This window comes from Enhydra lutris, unplaced genomic scaffold (genome assembly GCF_002288905.1).
Source record: "Enhydra lutris kenyoni isolate GAN:26980312 unplaced genomic scaffold, ASM228890v2 scaffoldscaffold2, whole genome shotgun sequence".
Classification (NCBI taxonomy): Eukaryota; Metazoa; Chordata; class Mammalia; order Carnivora; family Mustelidae; genus Enhydra; species Enhydra lutris.
In genome coordinates this window covers 11,923,087-11,939,762 of record NW_019154086.1, presented here as the reverse complement: position 1 = coordinate 11,939,762, position 16,676 = coordinate 11,923,087, and the positions used below count along the sequence as shown (strand labels likewise).

Sequence of the window (16,676 nt, the reverse complement as noted above, 5' to 3'; positions counted from 1 at the left end):
TCTGACTTTGGATGTAACACCCATGTAAGGTAATAGGATTCCTTTGTCTCTTATGCTTTTCATTCTTAAGTTTTTGGTTTTTATCTCAGTGTACCTTTTTCAAGTTCTGGACATTGGATTCTGTGTTTACAGCAAAGTAATAGCATATATACATACTCTTAAAAGGTTGGTAATAATTTAATCTGCATTCAGATAAATGTAGCAACACCTGACTAGTGGTTTTCTTCTTAAGATTGGATGGAATGCACTTTTTTCCCCCACTGGCCTTTATGATAATTAGATTGGTTTTTTATTCATTTTTCTAAATTAGAAATAAAGCCGTTCAACTTGAAAATGAACTGGAGAATTTTACTAAGCAGTTTCTACATTCAAGCAATGAAGAAGAATCTTAACAGTAGAGATTGCTTTGGTGATCATCATAGGAGAAAATGGAACTTGGAAGATTGGGACAGTTGTTTATGAAATGACTTTAAATATGAATTATACTAACTGTACCTAAATAGCAAATCCTTGTGTAGATTCTGGTAATTATCTATCTCAGGGTGTTTGCATTTCTGAAGAGTGTTGTGATGTATTTTTAATTTTAATTTTGGGTAAAGAAAGGCTAAATTGTGTTAAAAATGATGAATTAGTTAAAAGCAACAGAACCAACTATGTGACCCCTGAGGGGTGGGGCCTTGTTCTTAATTAGGGCTCTCTTTGTTTTTGATTCTGAAAAACTCTGCTTCCTGGCATCCAGGAGTTAGAGAATGCTCCTTTCATCTTTTCTCAAAACTAATTTTTGATGCCCGCCTTAATGGGAATAGTCATTTGTTTTTGTTGTTTTATAAACGGTATTGCTCTATCGAGGAGTGTGGAAATGTTCTTGAGTGTATTGTTGATGCAAGTTACAATCACTTTTGCCATCCTGGCAGATATGTAAACCACTAATATACTGTTTTTACTCCCTCTTTTTTCCCATTAAAACGGATGTAAAATAGTATAAAGATTTGTTACTATAAAGTCTCTTTAAAATGTACCTGGGTCTGAATAAATAGTTGCCTGATCGGTTTCTAAAGAAGTATTTTCTGCTTCAGCTATGATTATGGCAAGAAAACCTTTCTATCTCAGTTTTAGGAATAAAGTTTGAAGTGATAAAAATAGCCAAAGATACGGGAGCTCTGAATTTCCGGTGGTTATGGTCATGTACAAATGCTATTCTTCAGAAGGTTTTCGCCAGGAGTACTGCTGGACTGTCCCCCCAGATGGCTTTTACTTTTTTTAATTGTATGAATTTGCCAGGGCACTGTTTATATTATTTTAATTTCTAACTTAATGAAATGTTCATGAGTTCGCGTACTGTGTCTCTTTCTGTGTAAAAACTAATAGAAACATATATGGAAACATACAAAATGGCGTTCTGGGGCTTTGCTATGCAAAATGTAGTCTTGAGGATCACCAGAGCACCAGCATCTAGATGCTTGTTAGATGCATCATGACAGTGTATTTGGCCGGGGATGGTTTCTGCTTTTCCATAGAGGGATAACATGTTAGGCTCTTTTATCCGTAGTATTTCCTTTCTTGTGCCTTTAAGGCTCCCGGATGCTCCTCAGTCTTTTTGGTGCAGCATTACGTTCCAGGATATTTTAAGGAGAAAATAACATTACTTAGGTCACAGAAGCCTTTCAAAATGTATTTTTATGCAGATCAGATACTAGGATGCAGTATTAAAATTCAAGTACTACTTTATAGCATTTGTTGTTGTTTTATAACCAAAAAATAGTACAAGCTACCAACAAATGTAGCAACTGCCACATGAAAAACTGATGTCTAAGACTGGGTACTACTAACTTAGGTTACAAGTTCAAGACCTTAATCTTTATATGAAAGTACTTGAACATTTTGAAGAGCATAGTGGTTTGGTGTCACCTCCTTAGTAATAGTACAGCGGCTGTCAGAGTCTGGTCCCTGAATTAACTGTATTATCACTTGTGTGAATTCTGGAGAAGAGCATACTGCAGGGTCCCCTCCGTACCTACTGAATCCAGTAGTGTTTGGGAAGCAGCAGTCTGTTTTCACATGCCCTCCAGATGATCCCGATGCATGCTCAAGTTGGAACTACCAGAATAGTGGTTCTGGTATAGTGAAGCTACAGTTAAGTTCTCCATCACCAGTTTGAATGTAGTTCCACCTGATCAAGTGTGAAAATGCATGAATGTTGGAAATGGAACACTGAAGTAATGAAACCCCACCTTTATGCCTAGAGATATGTGCACCTCTAAGGCCATGAATTATACAGGAAGTATGTAAATTCACAGCTGTAGTTCAAAGTTGTTGCACATACTTGGTTTACTCTGTATGTTTGTAGGATTATTTATAACTTTGTATAGCCTGAAACTTTTTATAGAACTACATTTTTATAAGTATGCAAGGTGAAAATAAAACTTGCTTGCCTGATAGTTGATAAATGTAGCATTTATGCTGGCAGTGAGTTTTAATCTTTATGTAGTAGACTGGCCCATGCACCTGGCCAAGAAAAGAGACTCCCTCATTTCATTCTCCTGGCCAAGAAAAAGTTCCCCCAATTCATTCTTGAAGGACAAAGAAATGAAAGCAGTAACTTTGTAGCCTTTTAACAGTAGCTAGCATTCACAGGGGTGAGGAGGAGGTTAAGGAAAGGAAAAAGGGCCGAGCATGACATACCATGCTTGGAGTTTACTTCTGAGGCTTAATTTTTAGTGTGATTAAGATATTATTTATTCATTTCAGAGAGTGAGAGATCACACAAGAGCGGGGCGGTGGCACAGAAGCCAGCAGCAGGCTCTTCACGGAGCAGGGAGCTGGAAGCGGGGCTCAATCCCAGAACCCTGGGATCATGCCCAAGCTGAAGGCAGACACGTAACTGACTGAGCTACCCAGGCACCTATTTTTAGTGTGATTTTTTTTTTTTTAAGATTTTATTTATTTACTTGACAGGCAGAGATCACAAGTAAGGGGAGAGGCAGGCAGAGAGAGAGGAGGAAGCAGGCTCCCTGCTGAGCAGAGAGCCTGATGCGGGGCTCGATCCCAGGACCCTGGGATCATGACCTGAGCCAAAGGCAGAGGCTTTAACCCATTGAGCCACCCAGGCGCCCCTTTAGTGTGATTTTTAAAATTAAAACGTAACACATGAAATCTGGTTAAAAGCACTTTATTGATTACAATATCAGTTCACAGCAACATTTCACAGAGCTACTGTACAAATAATGAATCATTGTGCAAGAAAGATCCAAGAATACTATTAAGTCATGGTACAAGTCCATAGTTTGGTTTAAAAGCTTTCGTAAGAGCTTTAATCTACTACGTTCACCTTGCCCATAGTCATATTACTGACATTCAAAGTCAATTGGCTATAAGTTTGTAGAAACCACTGTAGGTGAAGAAAAACATTTTAATCAGCTTTAAAAACCACTTCTATGTGGATGCCTTTGGATAAGAATACATGAGTCCAAGTGTTCAGATGCTTTCAAAACAAATAGAATAGAGCACCATTGTGTAAAAAACAAAAAGGCTTGAAATATCTACCATGTATCACTGAAGTTCAATTAAAAAATAAATACTACATGATGTAAGATTTTGTTGGGAACACTTAACACCAGTTGAAACACAAAACCAGCTTTTTCATGATGCTGCATTATAACTATTTTATAGGATTTTATAGGATCAGTAATTGGATTTAAGAAAAAAGAGGAAATTTTATCAACATGCAAACAAATCCGCTAAATACAAGGTGTACCATCAATCTAAAACTTTTAAAAGATACGCTGCTAGCTTAGACATTCAACTATGAACCATTTTAATGAGTACCTATTGTAAGATATACCACAGAATTTAAGGCAACTCAAAATGAGCAGGAGGAAAAACTAGTAAATATGAAACATAATTCACCCAAACAGTCTAATTTAAAATACTAATTTTTTTCATTGTGCTACTCTTTCTCACAAGAAAGATGGTCTAACCTTGTGGGTGCTTTAAAAAATTCTAACAGGAGATAAGACAGTTTAGAATTTTGCTTTCCACAATGGCTAAAGGGAAATTTGAAGCTGAACACAGTACTTGATTTAAAGGCAGAAATTTTTAAGCCTGACTTAAACCCTCAAGACTCTCGAGAGAATACTGTGAAAATGATAGGCCCATTTCTAAGACTGATTAATCAGTTCCCTAAGTTTAAACATCAACAGATGAGCCACAGGTATTCACCTGCCTTGTAATTTAAAATGTGAACATTCAACAGTAACCAAAGCATAAATTTCCCTGAATGTTGTCACTTTTAGAAAGGTTAAAATTATTAAATCTAAGACTTTGATAGTGTTGGAGAAGGTCAGTTATAATACTGGCACAGTATATTTTAGCAATAAAAATTTCACTGTCACCTGGAGAAGGCAAGATCCATTTCTCTTAACAGGTTAACTTGAAGACTGCCGAACATGTTCCAGAAGCACCTATATCTGTATGTCTAGGATACTAGTCCACTATCATGCAGTAGCAGTTCAGCTGAGTCTACATTAAAATGAGAATGGCCTATTAGACTCCTACAATTGAAATATTAAACCCAAACTTTTGCATCTGTGAAGATGAACTCAGTGTGGTGTGCATGGAACCATGGGATCAAGCTAGAAAAATCTGAGGCCGGGGGGGGGGGGGGGGGGGGATGAGACCTTGGATATTCAGTCTAAACCTCTAATACAGGTGCCAAAACAGGACTGCCTGTCCATCAAGGTGGAGAGGTCTTTGCTACCAGCTTTTGGGATGCTGTGCTGAACCACATGGCAATCATCATCACTCTTTTTAAAAAAGAATATGTTCTCTTAAATTATTCTTGCTAGATCTGGGGGAAAAAAAAACACTTTCTGAGATGATTAATCTATAAATAAACATGCTGAGGCATATTATGTTAAAATGTTTCTTACAAGGTAAAAGAAAACAGGCACCAGATAAAGGCAACAATCTTGATGCAAATTCTTTAAAACTGTAGAGTAATAAATACCGGTTAGAAGTCTTATGCACAACACTTGAGACTATCAGCTGAACTCAAACTGCAAGTAAATAAATATACCTAGCAATTGGAACCTGTATTACTGGAGAGCAAAGATTTAGCTAGTAAGTTAATGTGGTAATAAGGTCACCATTTGGTCATATGTATAAATAGCACAATAGTGATTGGGTCTTAGTTGCCTAGTACACATTTAATTATGGGAACTGCTTTTAAGCTTATCTACAAAGATTTCAACTGTTTCTATCAACATGCTTAAGACCATGGAATTCTTACAGTCTGTGCCCCTCTGGCAAAAGTGTCTTGTTGTTAGAGAAACTTTCAAGGTAGAGGAGATGCTCTCATATATATATTATATATATACATATATATATTATATATATATGGCTATTTTGCTCATGGCAGAAGAGCTTTCTTACAGGAATTTGGAATGAACTGCTGAACTACATGGCAAACCCTCACCTTTTTGGGAAATGAATACATTCCTTTAAAATATTCTTGCCTTACCTTAAAGAGCTATTCTTTATGAAATGACAGTCTACAAACATTAATTGCAAAAAAAGTTCATAGAAATATTATGTGTTTATAAATATACATTCATGCCTGCCATCTAAAATAGTCTTTTTTTTTGGTCCTATATCTTACTCTTCCTTTATCCGTTTTCAGTTATCATCATCAGCTGATCTTAAAACTGATAACAGACTTCATTATAGTTGATGCACTTACTGGCATATTCACAATATAAAAATGAAAATTCACAAGTAAATTTTGGGGAGCATTTAGATTAGGGTTACGTGTGATCAAAAGTTGAAACCTAAGTTGAAACAGACATGGTTTACTAAATTACAAAAGTAATGCACTTCTGTATAAGAATAATCCATGACTTCGTCAATCAAGACTAATAATCTTGTATTATCAATCATTTAGCTTTAGGTATAAGGGGAAAGTATCTTTGTTTAAATTGAGGGGGGCATTCTAGTAACAGACACATTATATCATTGACAAGTAGGAATTGCTTAGGAAAATACTAAGCAATGTTCCTCTGACTCCTTTAAGGACTGCTCCTGGAATTTTTCTTTTGGCTTTAAAGTGGAGTCACTTGGATCTAAGTATTCCTTTTGGCAAAATCACTTAGAAACCATTTTTTTGTGCCAAGTGAAAAATCACAGAAGAGCGAAAAGTCTTGAATGTTTCCTTTTTTAAATTTAAGTCACGATAATATGAAATCTGAATTGATATAAACTGAACACAAACTCATAAAGCCACCTTGCTACACAACTGTAACTAATCAAGTCTAGTGACTGGTTAGATTTTAACACTTCTTTCAACAACGTAATGCCATCACATTGTATTTCCCATCTACAGGTCTATCAATGGAGAATACTGGACAAAATTCTTCAGATGCAAGGACAACCCAAATGTTAATCTGAAATAATGAGGGTAACCTACAAATTCAGTTTCAGAATATGAAATCACTAGGAAAGCCCTGCTCTTTAGAGAGCTACTCAAAGTGTCATTAGATCATAACCAGATTTTTTAAATGTTTAGAACTTTTTTTTTATGCAATCACTGCTAACTATGTAAGAATTTCTTATGTATGTCTAAAATTTCAGAATGATACCTTGATTCCCTGGCCTTCAGATTATCTCCCCCTCCAAGGACTGAAAATGAGCACTTACTTAAATTCACAGGATGGCAGAAGGATACACAGAAACTAATGATACTCAACAGGGACTGCCCTCAGAGGTATCCAGGCCTGCTAGCATTCTTAAACATTAAGCAACCAGGAGCTAAAAGGTCAGAAATCAAGGAGACTTTCTTCAAACGTAAGTACACATACATATGGGATCACTTCCATCTCTTACAATGCCTACTTCCTCCATTACAAAACTCAAAAATGTCATGTTTCTTATGTATAGAAAGTTAAAATTGTAAGTCTTAAAAAACAATCAAACATGATAAACCGCTATAATGTGAACATTCTGTCCTACACAAAGAAAATAAAGAATTTCGAGTACAAGCAAAAATTCATCAAGGTTCAATTAGCTTAATTCCTCAAATTAATGCACTGGTCCTTTCAATCTCAGCAAGCACCCCTTGCCTTACCCCCCCACCACTTGTTTTGTTTTGTAGTTTACTGAAATCTTTTTGTATATAACAATCTCAATAGAAAAATCTTCACCTGCAAATATAAGGTAGAATTTTCTTCTCACAGCGATAGGCTGTAGCACTGATTTCTCCAGATAGCAACGGAGAACAGAAAACATGTATGCACTATTAATTCCAGATTCTAAGAAAACTGTCCCAAGAGCCTGTTGCCACAGCCATGCCATCATCTGTTACACCTAAACAGCTGACACGGTTATCATGACCAGCAAGAACACCTGAAAAGCAGAAGTTTAATAAAAAGTTAACAAAAGCCAACTTTCAGAATTAAACAATTATGTGCATAAAAGATTTAGAAGAGTATTTAAAAAAATTTTTTTTTCAAAACACCATATTTAATTTTCAAATCTTTTCTTTATCCTTTATTTTCCAAGGGCGTACTGTGCATGTTTAAGTGTATGTTCACCGGTTTCTGAAACAATTATCAATAAACAATTGTGAGGACGAAAAGAGTTGGAAAGAAACAGTATGCCTGGTATGGGAAATCAGAGAACAACACTTAAAACTCATTAGAATGTATCAACAAGGCAAAAAGTCTAGAATACCTATATATTCACTATATATCCACATCTTGAGTAACTATTGCCAAAAGCAGTCTCAGGAATGACTTTGCCTTTAGCTTCAAGAACTATTCGTTTGCAAGAAATTTGTTCACGAGGTTTTATTTCATCCCTATCCCTATCTCAGCAATACACCGGGATAACACAGACCGTCAGTACTAAAGTGGACGTTTGCCTTTTTAAAATTCTTCTGGCTACCTGGCTGTCAGAGGAGGCTCCTTGCTCCAAATGGGGAGCCTGGGTGCGAGGGGTAAGCTAGGTAACTGCAAGGAAAATGAGAATCGTGAAGATCTACAAGAAAACTTGGAATATATCAAATTCAAGAATTACTTTTTTTTAAATAAACTCTGAGTTTGCAGTATCTATAACGAAGCAAAATCATGTTCAATCATGTTCACCCAACCGCAGGAACATAACCTCATCTAACCCTTAATACCTCTGTAGTCCCTCAGGCACAGCAATGTTTGGCAACAGGCAAAGGTACAATCGTGGGTTGAAGTAACAGAAAATGAGCACTGTGACTAAATACTCCAAGTCATATTGGAAAGGAAAATGAATTAGCAATTTGCAAGTCGCCATTCAATTTTTACCGTTAGAGTATCCAGTTGGGCCAATGAAACCAAGCAGCTGTAAGCAAAGCAAAACTAACTCAAGCATATGCTCAATTATGGGAAACAAACACATTCTGATACTGTTATGGATACTAACTGATTCAATCCAGGCAAAACACCTAATACCTCTTTAAACAAAAGTCCTAATTGTGTAAACACTGATGTTCTAAATAAAATCCACTCTATGTGGGAAACATTAGAAGACAGGAAGGATGCAGCTGTAGCGGGAGGAGAAATGTTAAAGCTGAGCCCTCAACAGAGAACGCCAAGAAGTTAAAAAAAAAAAAAAAATGATTCATTCAAATCGTTGTTTTAAAACTTCCAGTCTCTGTTGGTGTTCAGCTTTAACATCTCTCCTGCTGCTCCTAATAAACCATATGGGAGTGCACACACGCACACAAACGGGAGTGCTAGCAGGAAAGGCGTGTTATTTAAAGATACGGAAGTACATACTTAGGAGCTACCTTTGGGAACAGGAAATAGCCGCTGGGGCCAGAGGGCTGCTGCTTTGGTAACTAGCCATGTACCTGTGTGATTCCTTATGCATAATACTGATTGTAAGAAATACTTAAAATCACTCTGTGTAAGGTATTATTCATGACAGTCTACAGTGGAACTTGATACACTCACTAATATTGTGGAGGCCACAGGGGAGAAGTCAGAGCATGGGGCTAAGGGGAGAGTGGGCCTGTGTCCTGTCCCAGATAAGATCCACTCCAGAAGGAAGAGGATTCATAGCAGTTACAGTGCCTCCTGTCAGGTTAGAAGAAACTGTAATCTAGTGAAGTCCACACTGAATCAGATTCACTGTTCATCTTCAGAGCAAAACTTACCAAACAAGACATTCTAGAACTAGATGTTACTAATCTTTAGAAAATGGGAATGTCACTAGGGACCACGAATGAGAGCTGCCAGGGTGCCATTCCCCATGGCTCCGTAGCATCCGGGAGGCCTGGAGAACCACCCGACAGGAACCTCTCCCTGTTTCCTGACAAAATCCAAACCTATTGAAACTTCTTTACCAACCTGCACGATCTCCTTTTAGCGTGTCCCACACGTTACAGTTGAAGTCATCATAACCAGCTAACAGGAGGCGCCCACTTTTTGAGAAGGCTACAGAAGTGATCCCACAGATGATATTGTCGTGAGAATACAGCAGTAACTCCTGGTCTGCACGGAGGTCAAAGAGCCGGCACGTGGCATCATCAGAGCCAGTGGCAAAGGCATATCCGTTTGGGAAAAACTAGAAAGCAAAGGAACAGACATTTATTCCCCAGAAGTATACAAAATCCACATGAGGCAGTGTGATAAGACCTAAATTTGAACTCCAACTTGGCTTCTTCCAGGTAAGGAATGTCGGGCCCTGAAAATTCTTAAACACTTTTGGCCCTCAGTTTCAGAGTGCTGGTTAGGACTGAATGAACTAACATTCAAGGTCCGTGGTTCAGCACACAGCAAGTACGCAGTAAAGACTGGCTCTGTTCCTCCATGCAGCTTATTAAAAGATTTATATCAAATGGTACTGTTTATAGAATTTATATATGCAGTCTTAAACATTCCAAAGTCCCATCATGAAAAATAAACAGGAAAGATTTTACAAAAGAGAACATAAATCAGCCTAGTTAGGCTAGGTGTAAACTTCAGGTAGAAGTAAACTATGCATTACTAGTTTGTGAATCCCCTTTTCTCAGAACCTAGCAGAACACTGATTTTTTTTTTTAATAAAACAAAGACTTTTTTTTTTCATCTATCTGTTGGTCATCTGTACATCTGTATTATTTTTGTGAAATGATTTTTCACGACCTTTGCCTATTTTTTACTATGCTGTTAGTACTTGCTGATTTGTAAGAATAAGATGAATGCAAATTTTATTTTTACACATTTTATAGTTCTTTATAGTTTCTTTTAAAAATATAAAATTTCATTTTTATGTAACCAAATTTATCTTTCCATTTGAGATTTCTTCCATTGTTTTATGAATACAGTCCTCAGGCTTATTAGCTGATGTTCAATTGTATCTTTTTCTAATTTTTTAAAGTAATTTCATTTTTCACATCTTAATTTTTATCTATCCAGGATTTATTTGATATACCAGCATTCAGTATAAGGATCTAACTTAATTTTCTTAATAGTCAAGTAACTTTCCCAACTGTTTAAATAATCATTTTACTGATTTTGTTGTTACATCTTTAATTCACTGAACTCTTGTGTACACAAAAAAGTTAGTTTTGTCTCTCCTTTCCTGTACCTGTACCACACTTTTTAAAAAATCCTAGGGGTACCTGGGTGGCTCAGTGGGTTAAAGCCTCTACCTTTGGCTCAGGTCATGAGCCTCGAGTCCGCATCGGGCTCTCTGCTCAGCAGGGAGTCTGCTTCTCCGTCTCTCTCTGCCTGCCTCTCTGCCTACTTGTGATCTCTGTCCATCAAATAAATAAATAAAATAAAAAACCCTAAGTTGACAGTAAGTTTTTCTATCTGGCATGGCAAAATACTCATGGTACCCTGATTCAAATCAGTCTGTTTTCTCCTCCCCTCCCCGTACTTCAGTTTCAAAGACATCTGATCAAGTTTCTTTTCTACATATTCCTCTGACTCATCTCAAAAAAAAAAAAGAAAGAAAGAAAAAGATCCACTTGGGGTTTTTTTGAGGGAGAGGGAGAGAATCCCAGCAGACTCTCCTGGACACAGGGCTCCATCTCATGACCCTGAGATCACAACCTGAGCTGAAAACAAGACTCGGACGCTTGACGGACCGCACCACCCAGCCACCTCTCCACTTGGGTTTTGATTCAAATTTGTATTAAGTCTAAAAATTAGTTTGAGGGATAAATGATTAGCTTATAACATGCAGTCTTTTCACTCAGGAAGATGGTACTTTTTCAAAGATTTTATTTTTTAATTTAGAAAAAGAGGAGAGAGTCCTAAGCAGGCTCCAGGCCCAGCATGGAGCCCCAGGTGGGGCTCCATCTCATGACCCAAGCTGAAATCAAGAGTTGATGCTTAACTAAGCCACCCAGGGACCCCACAATTATTAAGTAATCTCTATACCCAAAACACAGGGCTTAGACTTACAAGCCCAAGATCAAAAGTCACATGTTCCACTGACTAAGCTAGCCAGGTATCCAGGGAATATGGAATTACCAAAAAAAAAAAGTTTCAACAAAATTTTATGATTATAAAGATTCTACACATTTCTCATTAAATGTATGCTTCTTTCCTAATTTCTGTTGCTATTCCCAATAGGATTTTCTTCCTTTCCGTTTTCTGCCTGGTTATTATTGGTGTATGTAAGAAAGTTACTGATTTTAAAATAGTTTCTGTCACCCAGAAAATACACTGAAATCTGGGATCTCTAGAGAGCCAGACTATATCACCTGCAAATAATGATATTTGTTTTACTTTCTAATTCAGCTTTTATTTCCATTTTGGGTCCAACTCTACCAGCTGGACGTTTCAGAGCCATTTAAATAATGGTGATGGTGTATCATCTTGTTACTTAATCCAAGTAACAAGCCTCCAGTGTTTTCACTGTTAAGTCCCCCCACACTCAGGATGATGGTGGAAGAAGGCAGTGATAACAAGGTAACAGATTCTCAGAAATGCAAGTACTTCTTATTTTAATGCTTTTAGTTTGGTTCAAGCCTGGTCCCAGTGGAGATGGTTTTTCAAACCTTTCCGAAACCTTTTTTCAAACCTTTTCAAGTTCCCAAAAGGCATAAGGAACCCCTAGCCATAATTTCCTCTATCTACCAAAGATCCAAATCATTAGTCCTCCCAGGCTACAGAGTAGTTTAGAAAGAAGGTCCTTAAGCAAGTGAAAGGCTTCACCAAACCCTTACCGCCTACTTAGAGGCTAATGATTTTGACCACTTTCTTCCATCCTAACAGCCAGCAAGATACTCTCCATTGTTCCTTTGCAGGAAGTCCAACAATACCATTTACATACATTTATCAGCATGTATGGGGTTAAACCTGTTCTCTACCATGGATCGAAACAGAAGCTATAGTACAGTAAAGGACACCTAGCGCGGAACAAACACCCAATCAAGAACACCCCTTTCAGCTCAGTGTATGGGGCACAGCACGCCAGTCTATGTTCAAGATACAGGATGACCAGACATCTGTTTTGTATAGGATTGTCCCCATTTATGCCCTTCTCCCAGGCAAAACTGGTAACCGCATTCTCTCACACTCAAAATTTCACATTTCCTAGGCTGGATGATAGAAGCTCACGTTACCAATATGATAAACTAGTTTTAACTGGGAGCTTAGGATGGTCCTCAGAATACAGGAAATAGGGGCACCTGGGTGGCTCAGTGGGTTAAAAGCCTCTGCCTTTGGCTCAGGTCATGATCCCAGGGTCCTGGGATCGAGCCCCACATCGGGCTCTCTGCTCAGCAGGGAGCCTGCTTCTTTGGGTTTGCAATATAACCTTTACTATTCTTAATTTTATGTATCTGCAATATTTACCCTTCTTAAGTTTACCAGAGATTTAGGGAATCAAGTCTTCTGAGTATTTGAATTTTTAAATTTTCTAACAGTTTTCTATTATAAAATTTTCTAAATATTTGTTCATTCAACAAATATTCATTAAGTACCTACTATATCATGCACAGTTCTAAATGCTGGTCTGGAGATCTATGGAAGTCAACAAAACTGACAAAAACCTTTGTTTCCATAGAGCTTATATTCTTGTGAAGCAGACCATAAACATGAAAAGCAAAGAAAAAATAAGCATGTTAGATCATGATAAATACTGAGGGGGAAAAAAAGCCAGAAAAAGGGCAAAGGAACATGGGTAAAAGCTTAGGGTGTCCAGGGAAGGCTTTACTGAGAAGCTGTATTTACTAGAGAGCACGCCCCACCAGCACCACCGGGAAGGAGGTGAAGAGCTGGGCTTCTGCTGGGAAGATCAGAGACACAGAGAGGGGGTCAGTAGTGGTGACAGTTCCTGCCATACAAAATGTGCTGGCGAGGTTAGGGGGATGGGAGGTTGGAGGGGTGGCAAGAAGGCCAGTGTGACTGAGGCAAAGGGAGGACTGGGCAGTTCAGAGAGGGAGGGAGGCAGCGTGGGTCATGGGTGACCACAGGTTCACAGTCCCTAAGAGGCTGATATGAACCCCTCAGGGTGGCTGTTTTTCAGAACTTTAAAGTTTTTCGGATTTTAGAAGAGGAAAATGCTGTGTATTAAGAACAACTCCACTGGGCCCAGAGTAGTGTCCAGTGTGTCCAGTGACAGATACATCATACTAAGTGGGGTAAGTAAAGACGCTGAGCTGCTCCTTGTCGTTCTAGTCAGGTTCTGCCACAGAGTAAGTCTACACTAAACTTAGGGGAGAAAACATTTTTCACAGCTCTCCAGATGTCAGACTTGCAGCTAGGCTGGACGGACCACAGTGAAGGGGCAAGAGGGTAGGGGGTGTAGGACCTGCTGGTTCAGGGAGAGGTTCTCACTTCAAATCTACATTTCTGCTTTTCTCTTTACCAGCTCCTTCCTCTCTTTCTCCTAGTGTGAACTGTTCTTTTTTTCTGAAGTCCTGAGCTATTCACTTCATATTTATTATTTCTTTAGTGGCCTACTATGTAGTTGGTTCTTATGTTTAAGAACATCTGTCCAAGGGTGCCTGGGTGGCTCAGTGGGTTAAAGCCTCTGCCTTTGGCTCAGGTCATGATCCCAGGGTCCTGGGATCGAGCCCCACATCGACCTCTCTGCTCCGTGGGGAGCCTGCTTCCTCCTCTCTCTCTCTGCCTGCCTCTCTGCTTAGTTGTGATCTCTGTCAAGTAAATAAAGTCTTTAAAAAAAAAAAAAAAAAAAAAAAAACCATCTGTCCAGTGCAAAGTGCAATGTTTAAACTAGAGTATTCAAATCCTTACCTTTTTTCCTGCCTACCTAGGGTATCAGGATCTCAAAGTTGTAGATGAAAGTCTCCTACACAATGGTGTTTTGGATTCATTTTTCCACGCATTTCTAATGGCTTTGGCTTCGTGTACATTTCAGTGTGATAGCTTCACTACACACCATCTCTTGTTAACATAAAACTTCTCATCTTGCAATTTGTTTCAATTTTACTTTGTATTATAGAAATATACTAAAATTACTCCAGATTTCTTTCAGTTTATAATTTGCCCACTCTTTTATTTTCACTGCTAGCTTTCCTGGGCCATTTTATTTTAGATATAGCTCTTGTACATACAGTCTGACTTACAACATATCTTGTAATAGTGGCGACCATTTACATGTATTGCCTTGAGTTACTATATGTGGTCTTAACCTCTTATCCTATGCTGTATTTACTAGAATTTTTCTCCCCTATCATAAAGTATAGCCTCTGAAACTTAAAATTCCTGAGTTACAATATCTCTCCCTCAACACTCAGTGGATATTGTTCAGAAGCCTTCCAGCCCTATTATGGAAAAGTATGAGGCTAGCCTGACTTTTTTTTTTAATCTTTTGTATCTAGGTAATCTACGTTTTCATTTTGAATATTTCTAGAATTTTTTTGTCCTTATGTTTTGATATCTTAAATTCAAAAAGGATAGGTCTATGTTGGCCTTTTAAATTACTTTAAAATACTGGGCAAGCCCCTTTAAATTGTTTGCTTTCTTCAGCTCATTAAAAAAAAAATTATTTCTTTGCTATACTTCTGCTTTCAGCCAAAATGGAGTAACTGTGATTACATTTGCCACCATGCTGAAAAAGAATTAAAAAAAATAATAAAATTGACAAAATACATGAAACATGGTTTTAGGGGTGCCTGGGTGGCTCCGTCAGTTAAGCATCTGCCTTCTGCTTGGGTCGTGATCCCGGGGTCTTGGGATCAAGCCCCACAGTGGGGAGTCTGTTTCTCAATGGGGAGTCTGCTTCTCCCTCTGCCTGCTGCTACCCCTGCTTGTACTCTGTCAAATAAATAAAATCTTTTTTTTTTTAATAAATAAAATCTTAAAAGAGAGAGAGAAAGAAACATGGTTCTAATGACACTGGATATCAGTCAACAAAGGAGAGTGGTCCCTGAAAGACATGACACAGATAAGGCAAGCCCCGTAACTGCCCCAACTTCCTGCCTCGAGAAAGGTTATAGGTCATGGTTCTCGGAAGGGGAACCCAAATGGAGCCCACTAGCATCCCAGAGTTGAGAAGACAGAGATGGGAATCAAGGGAGTCCAAGGCTAGAGTTCACAGGCCAGAGCACCAGACAGGACAACCCTTGGTAGACAGTAAAGTCAGGAGATAAGGGGCCCCTCAAGTATTCAGCTGAGTACTGATCACAGGTGTGTGAGGAAACTACTCAAGTAGAGGAGACACCCATAAAGATAACCAGAAACAAGCTGAGGCTCACCCAGGCCCAGGAATAATGTCTGTCCCTCCTAGCAAGAGAGAAAACCTTATGAGGTTTTCCCTCAAGGATGGGACAAGGAAGCATACATAAGGTGCTGCTCTGGTGCCACCTAACAAAACTGAAATGTAAGACCTGAAAGGATCAAATTATTTCCAGATAACTATGCCCTAGAACAAAGCTAAATAGTATTTATATAAATACAAAATTATCCAGCACCCAGCATGATAAAATTTACAATGGTGGCATCACATCTTATGAAAATCAGACATGCAAAAGCAAGAAACAGGACCCATAATCAGGAGGGGGGGAAATCATTCAGCTGACACAAACCCCCAAAATATAACAGATGACAGACTTAACAGACAAGGTGTCCAAGATTAAAAAGGACACTATATGGGTTTAATGGCAGACAAAACACTGCAGAAGAAGGGTAGTGAGCTGGAAGATGTAGCAACAGCAACTATCCAGAGTGAAGTACAGCGAGCAACAAGACTGAAAAATAAAATGAACACAGTATGAGTGAACTGCGGGAACACTTCAGGTGTCTTAATATATGTGGATTTGGAGTCCTCAGGGGAGGAGAGATAAAAATATATTTTAATGGTAATGGCTGAAAATTTCAAATTTGATGATGACTATAATCCACAGTCCCAGACATAAGAAATAGGAAGAAAATTACACAAAGACACATCATAATCAAGTTGTTTAAAAAAACAATGAGAAAAGACACCTGGGTGGTTCAGCTGGTTCAGCCACTCACTCTTGGTTTCAGCTCAGCTCATGGTCTTGGGGTTGTGGGTTCAAGCCCTGCATCAGGCTCCATGCCCAGCACCAAGTGTGCTTGAGATTCTCTCTCCCCCTCTCCCTCTGTCCCTTTCCCATGCCTGAGCTCAACCTGGTTTCTCTCTGAAATAAATGGATAAAATCTTTAGGGAAAGGGGGGGCTTTCAAAAAAAAAAAAAAAAAGGAATAAGGAAAAAAATCAGAAAAT

The 16,676-nt window shown here is 38.4% G+C and overlaps 2 protein-coding genes across 2 annotated transcripts in view; one reads left to right on the top strand and one right to left on the bottom strand.

The window, feature by feature from the left end:
• The window catches only part of LOC111148243 (mitofusin 1), a 32,652-nt gene extending 30,963 nt beyond the window's left edge, over positions 1-1,689 (top strand). The window contains exon 18 of the mRNA XM_022504704.1: positions 311-1,689. Coding sequence (XP_022360412.1) covers positions 311-392 — 82 coding nt within the window. The 3' untranslated portion in view covers positions 393-1,689. The remainder of the gene's footprint in view (positions 1-310) is intronic.
• A 3,908-nt stretch (positions 1,690-5,597) lies between these two features.
• Positions 5,598-16,676, bottom strand: part of LOC111148588 (G protein subunit beta 4) — a 55,889-nt gene continuing 44,810 nt past the window's right edge. The window contains exons 9-10 of the mRNA XM_022505283.1: positions 9,375-9,591; positions 5,598-7,395 (exon numbers count right to left, since the gene is read on the bottom strand). Of these exons, the coding sequence (XP_022360991.1) occupies positions 7,289-7,395; positions 9,375-9,591 (324 nt within the window). The 3' untranslated portion in view covers positions 5,598-7,288. The remainder of the gene's footprint in view (positions 7,396-9,374; positions 9,592-16,676) is intronic.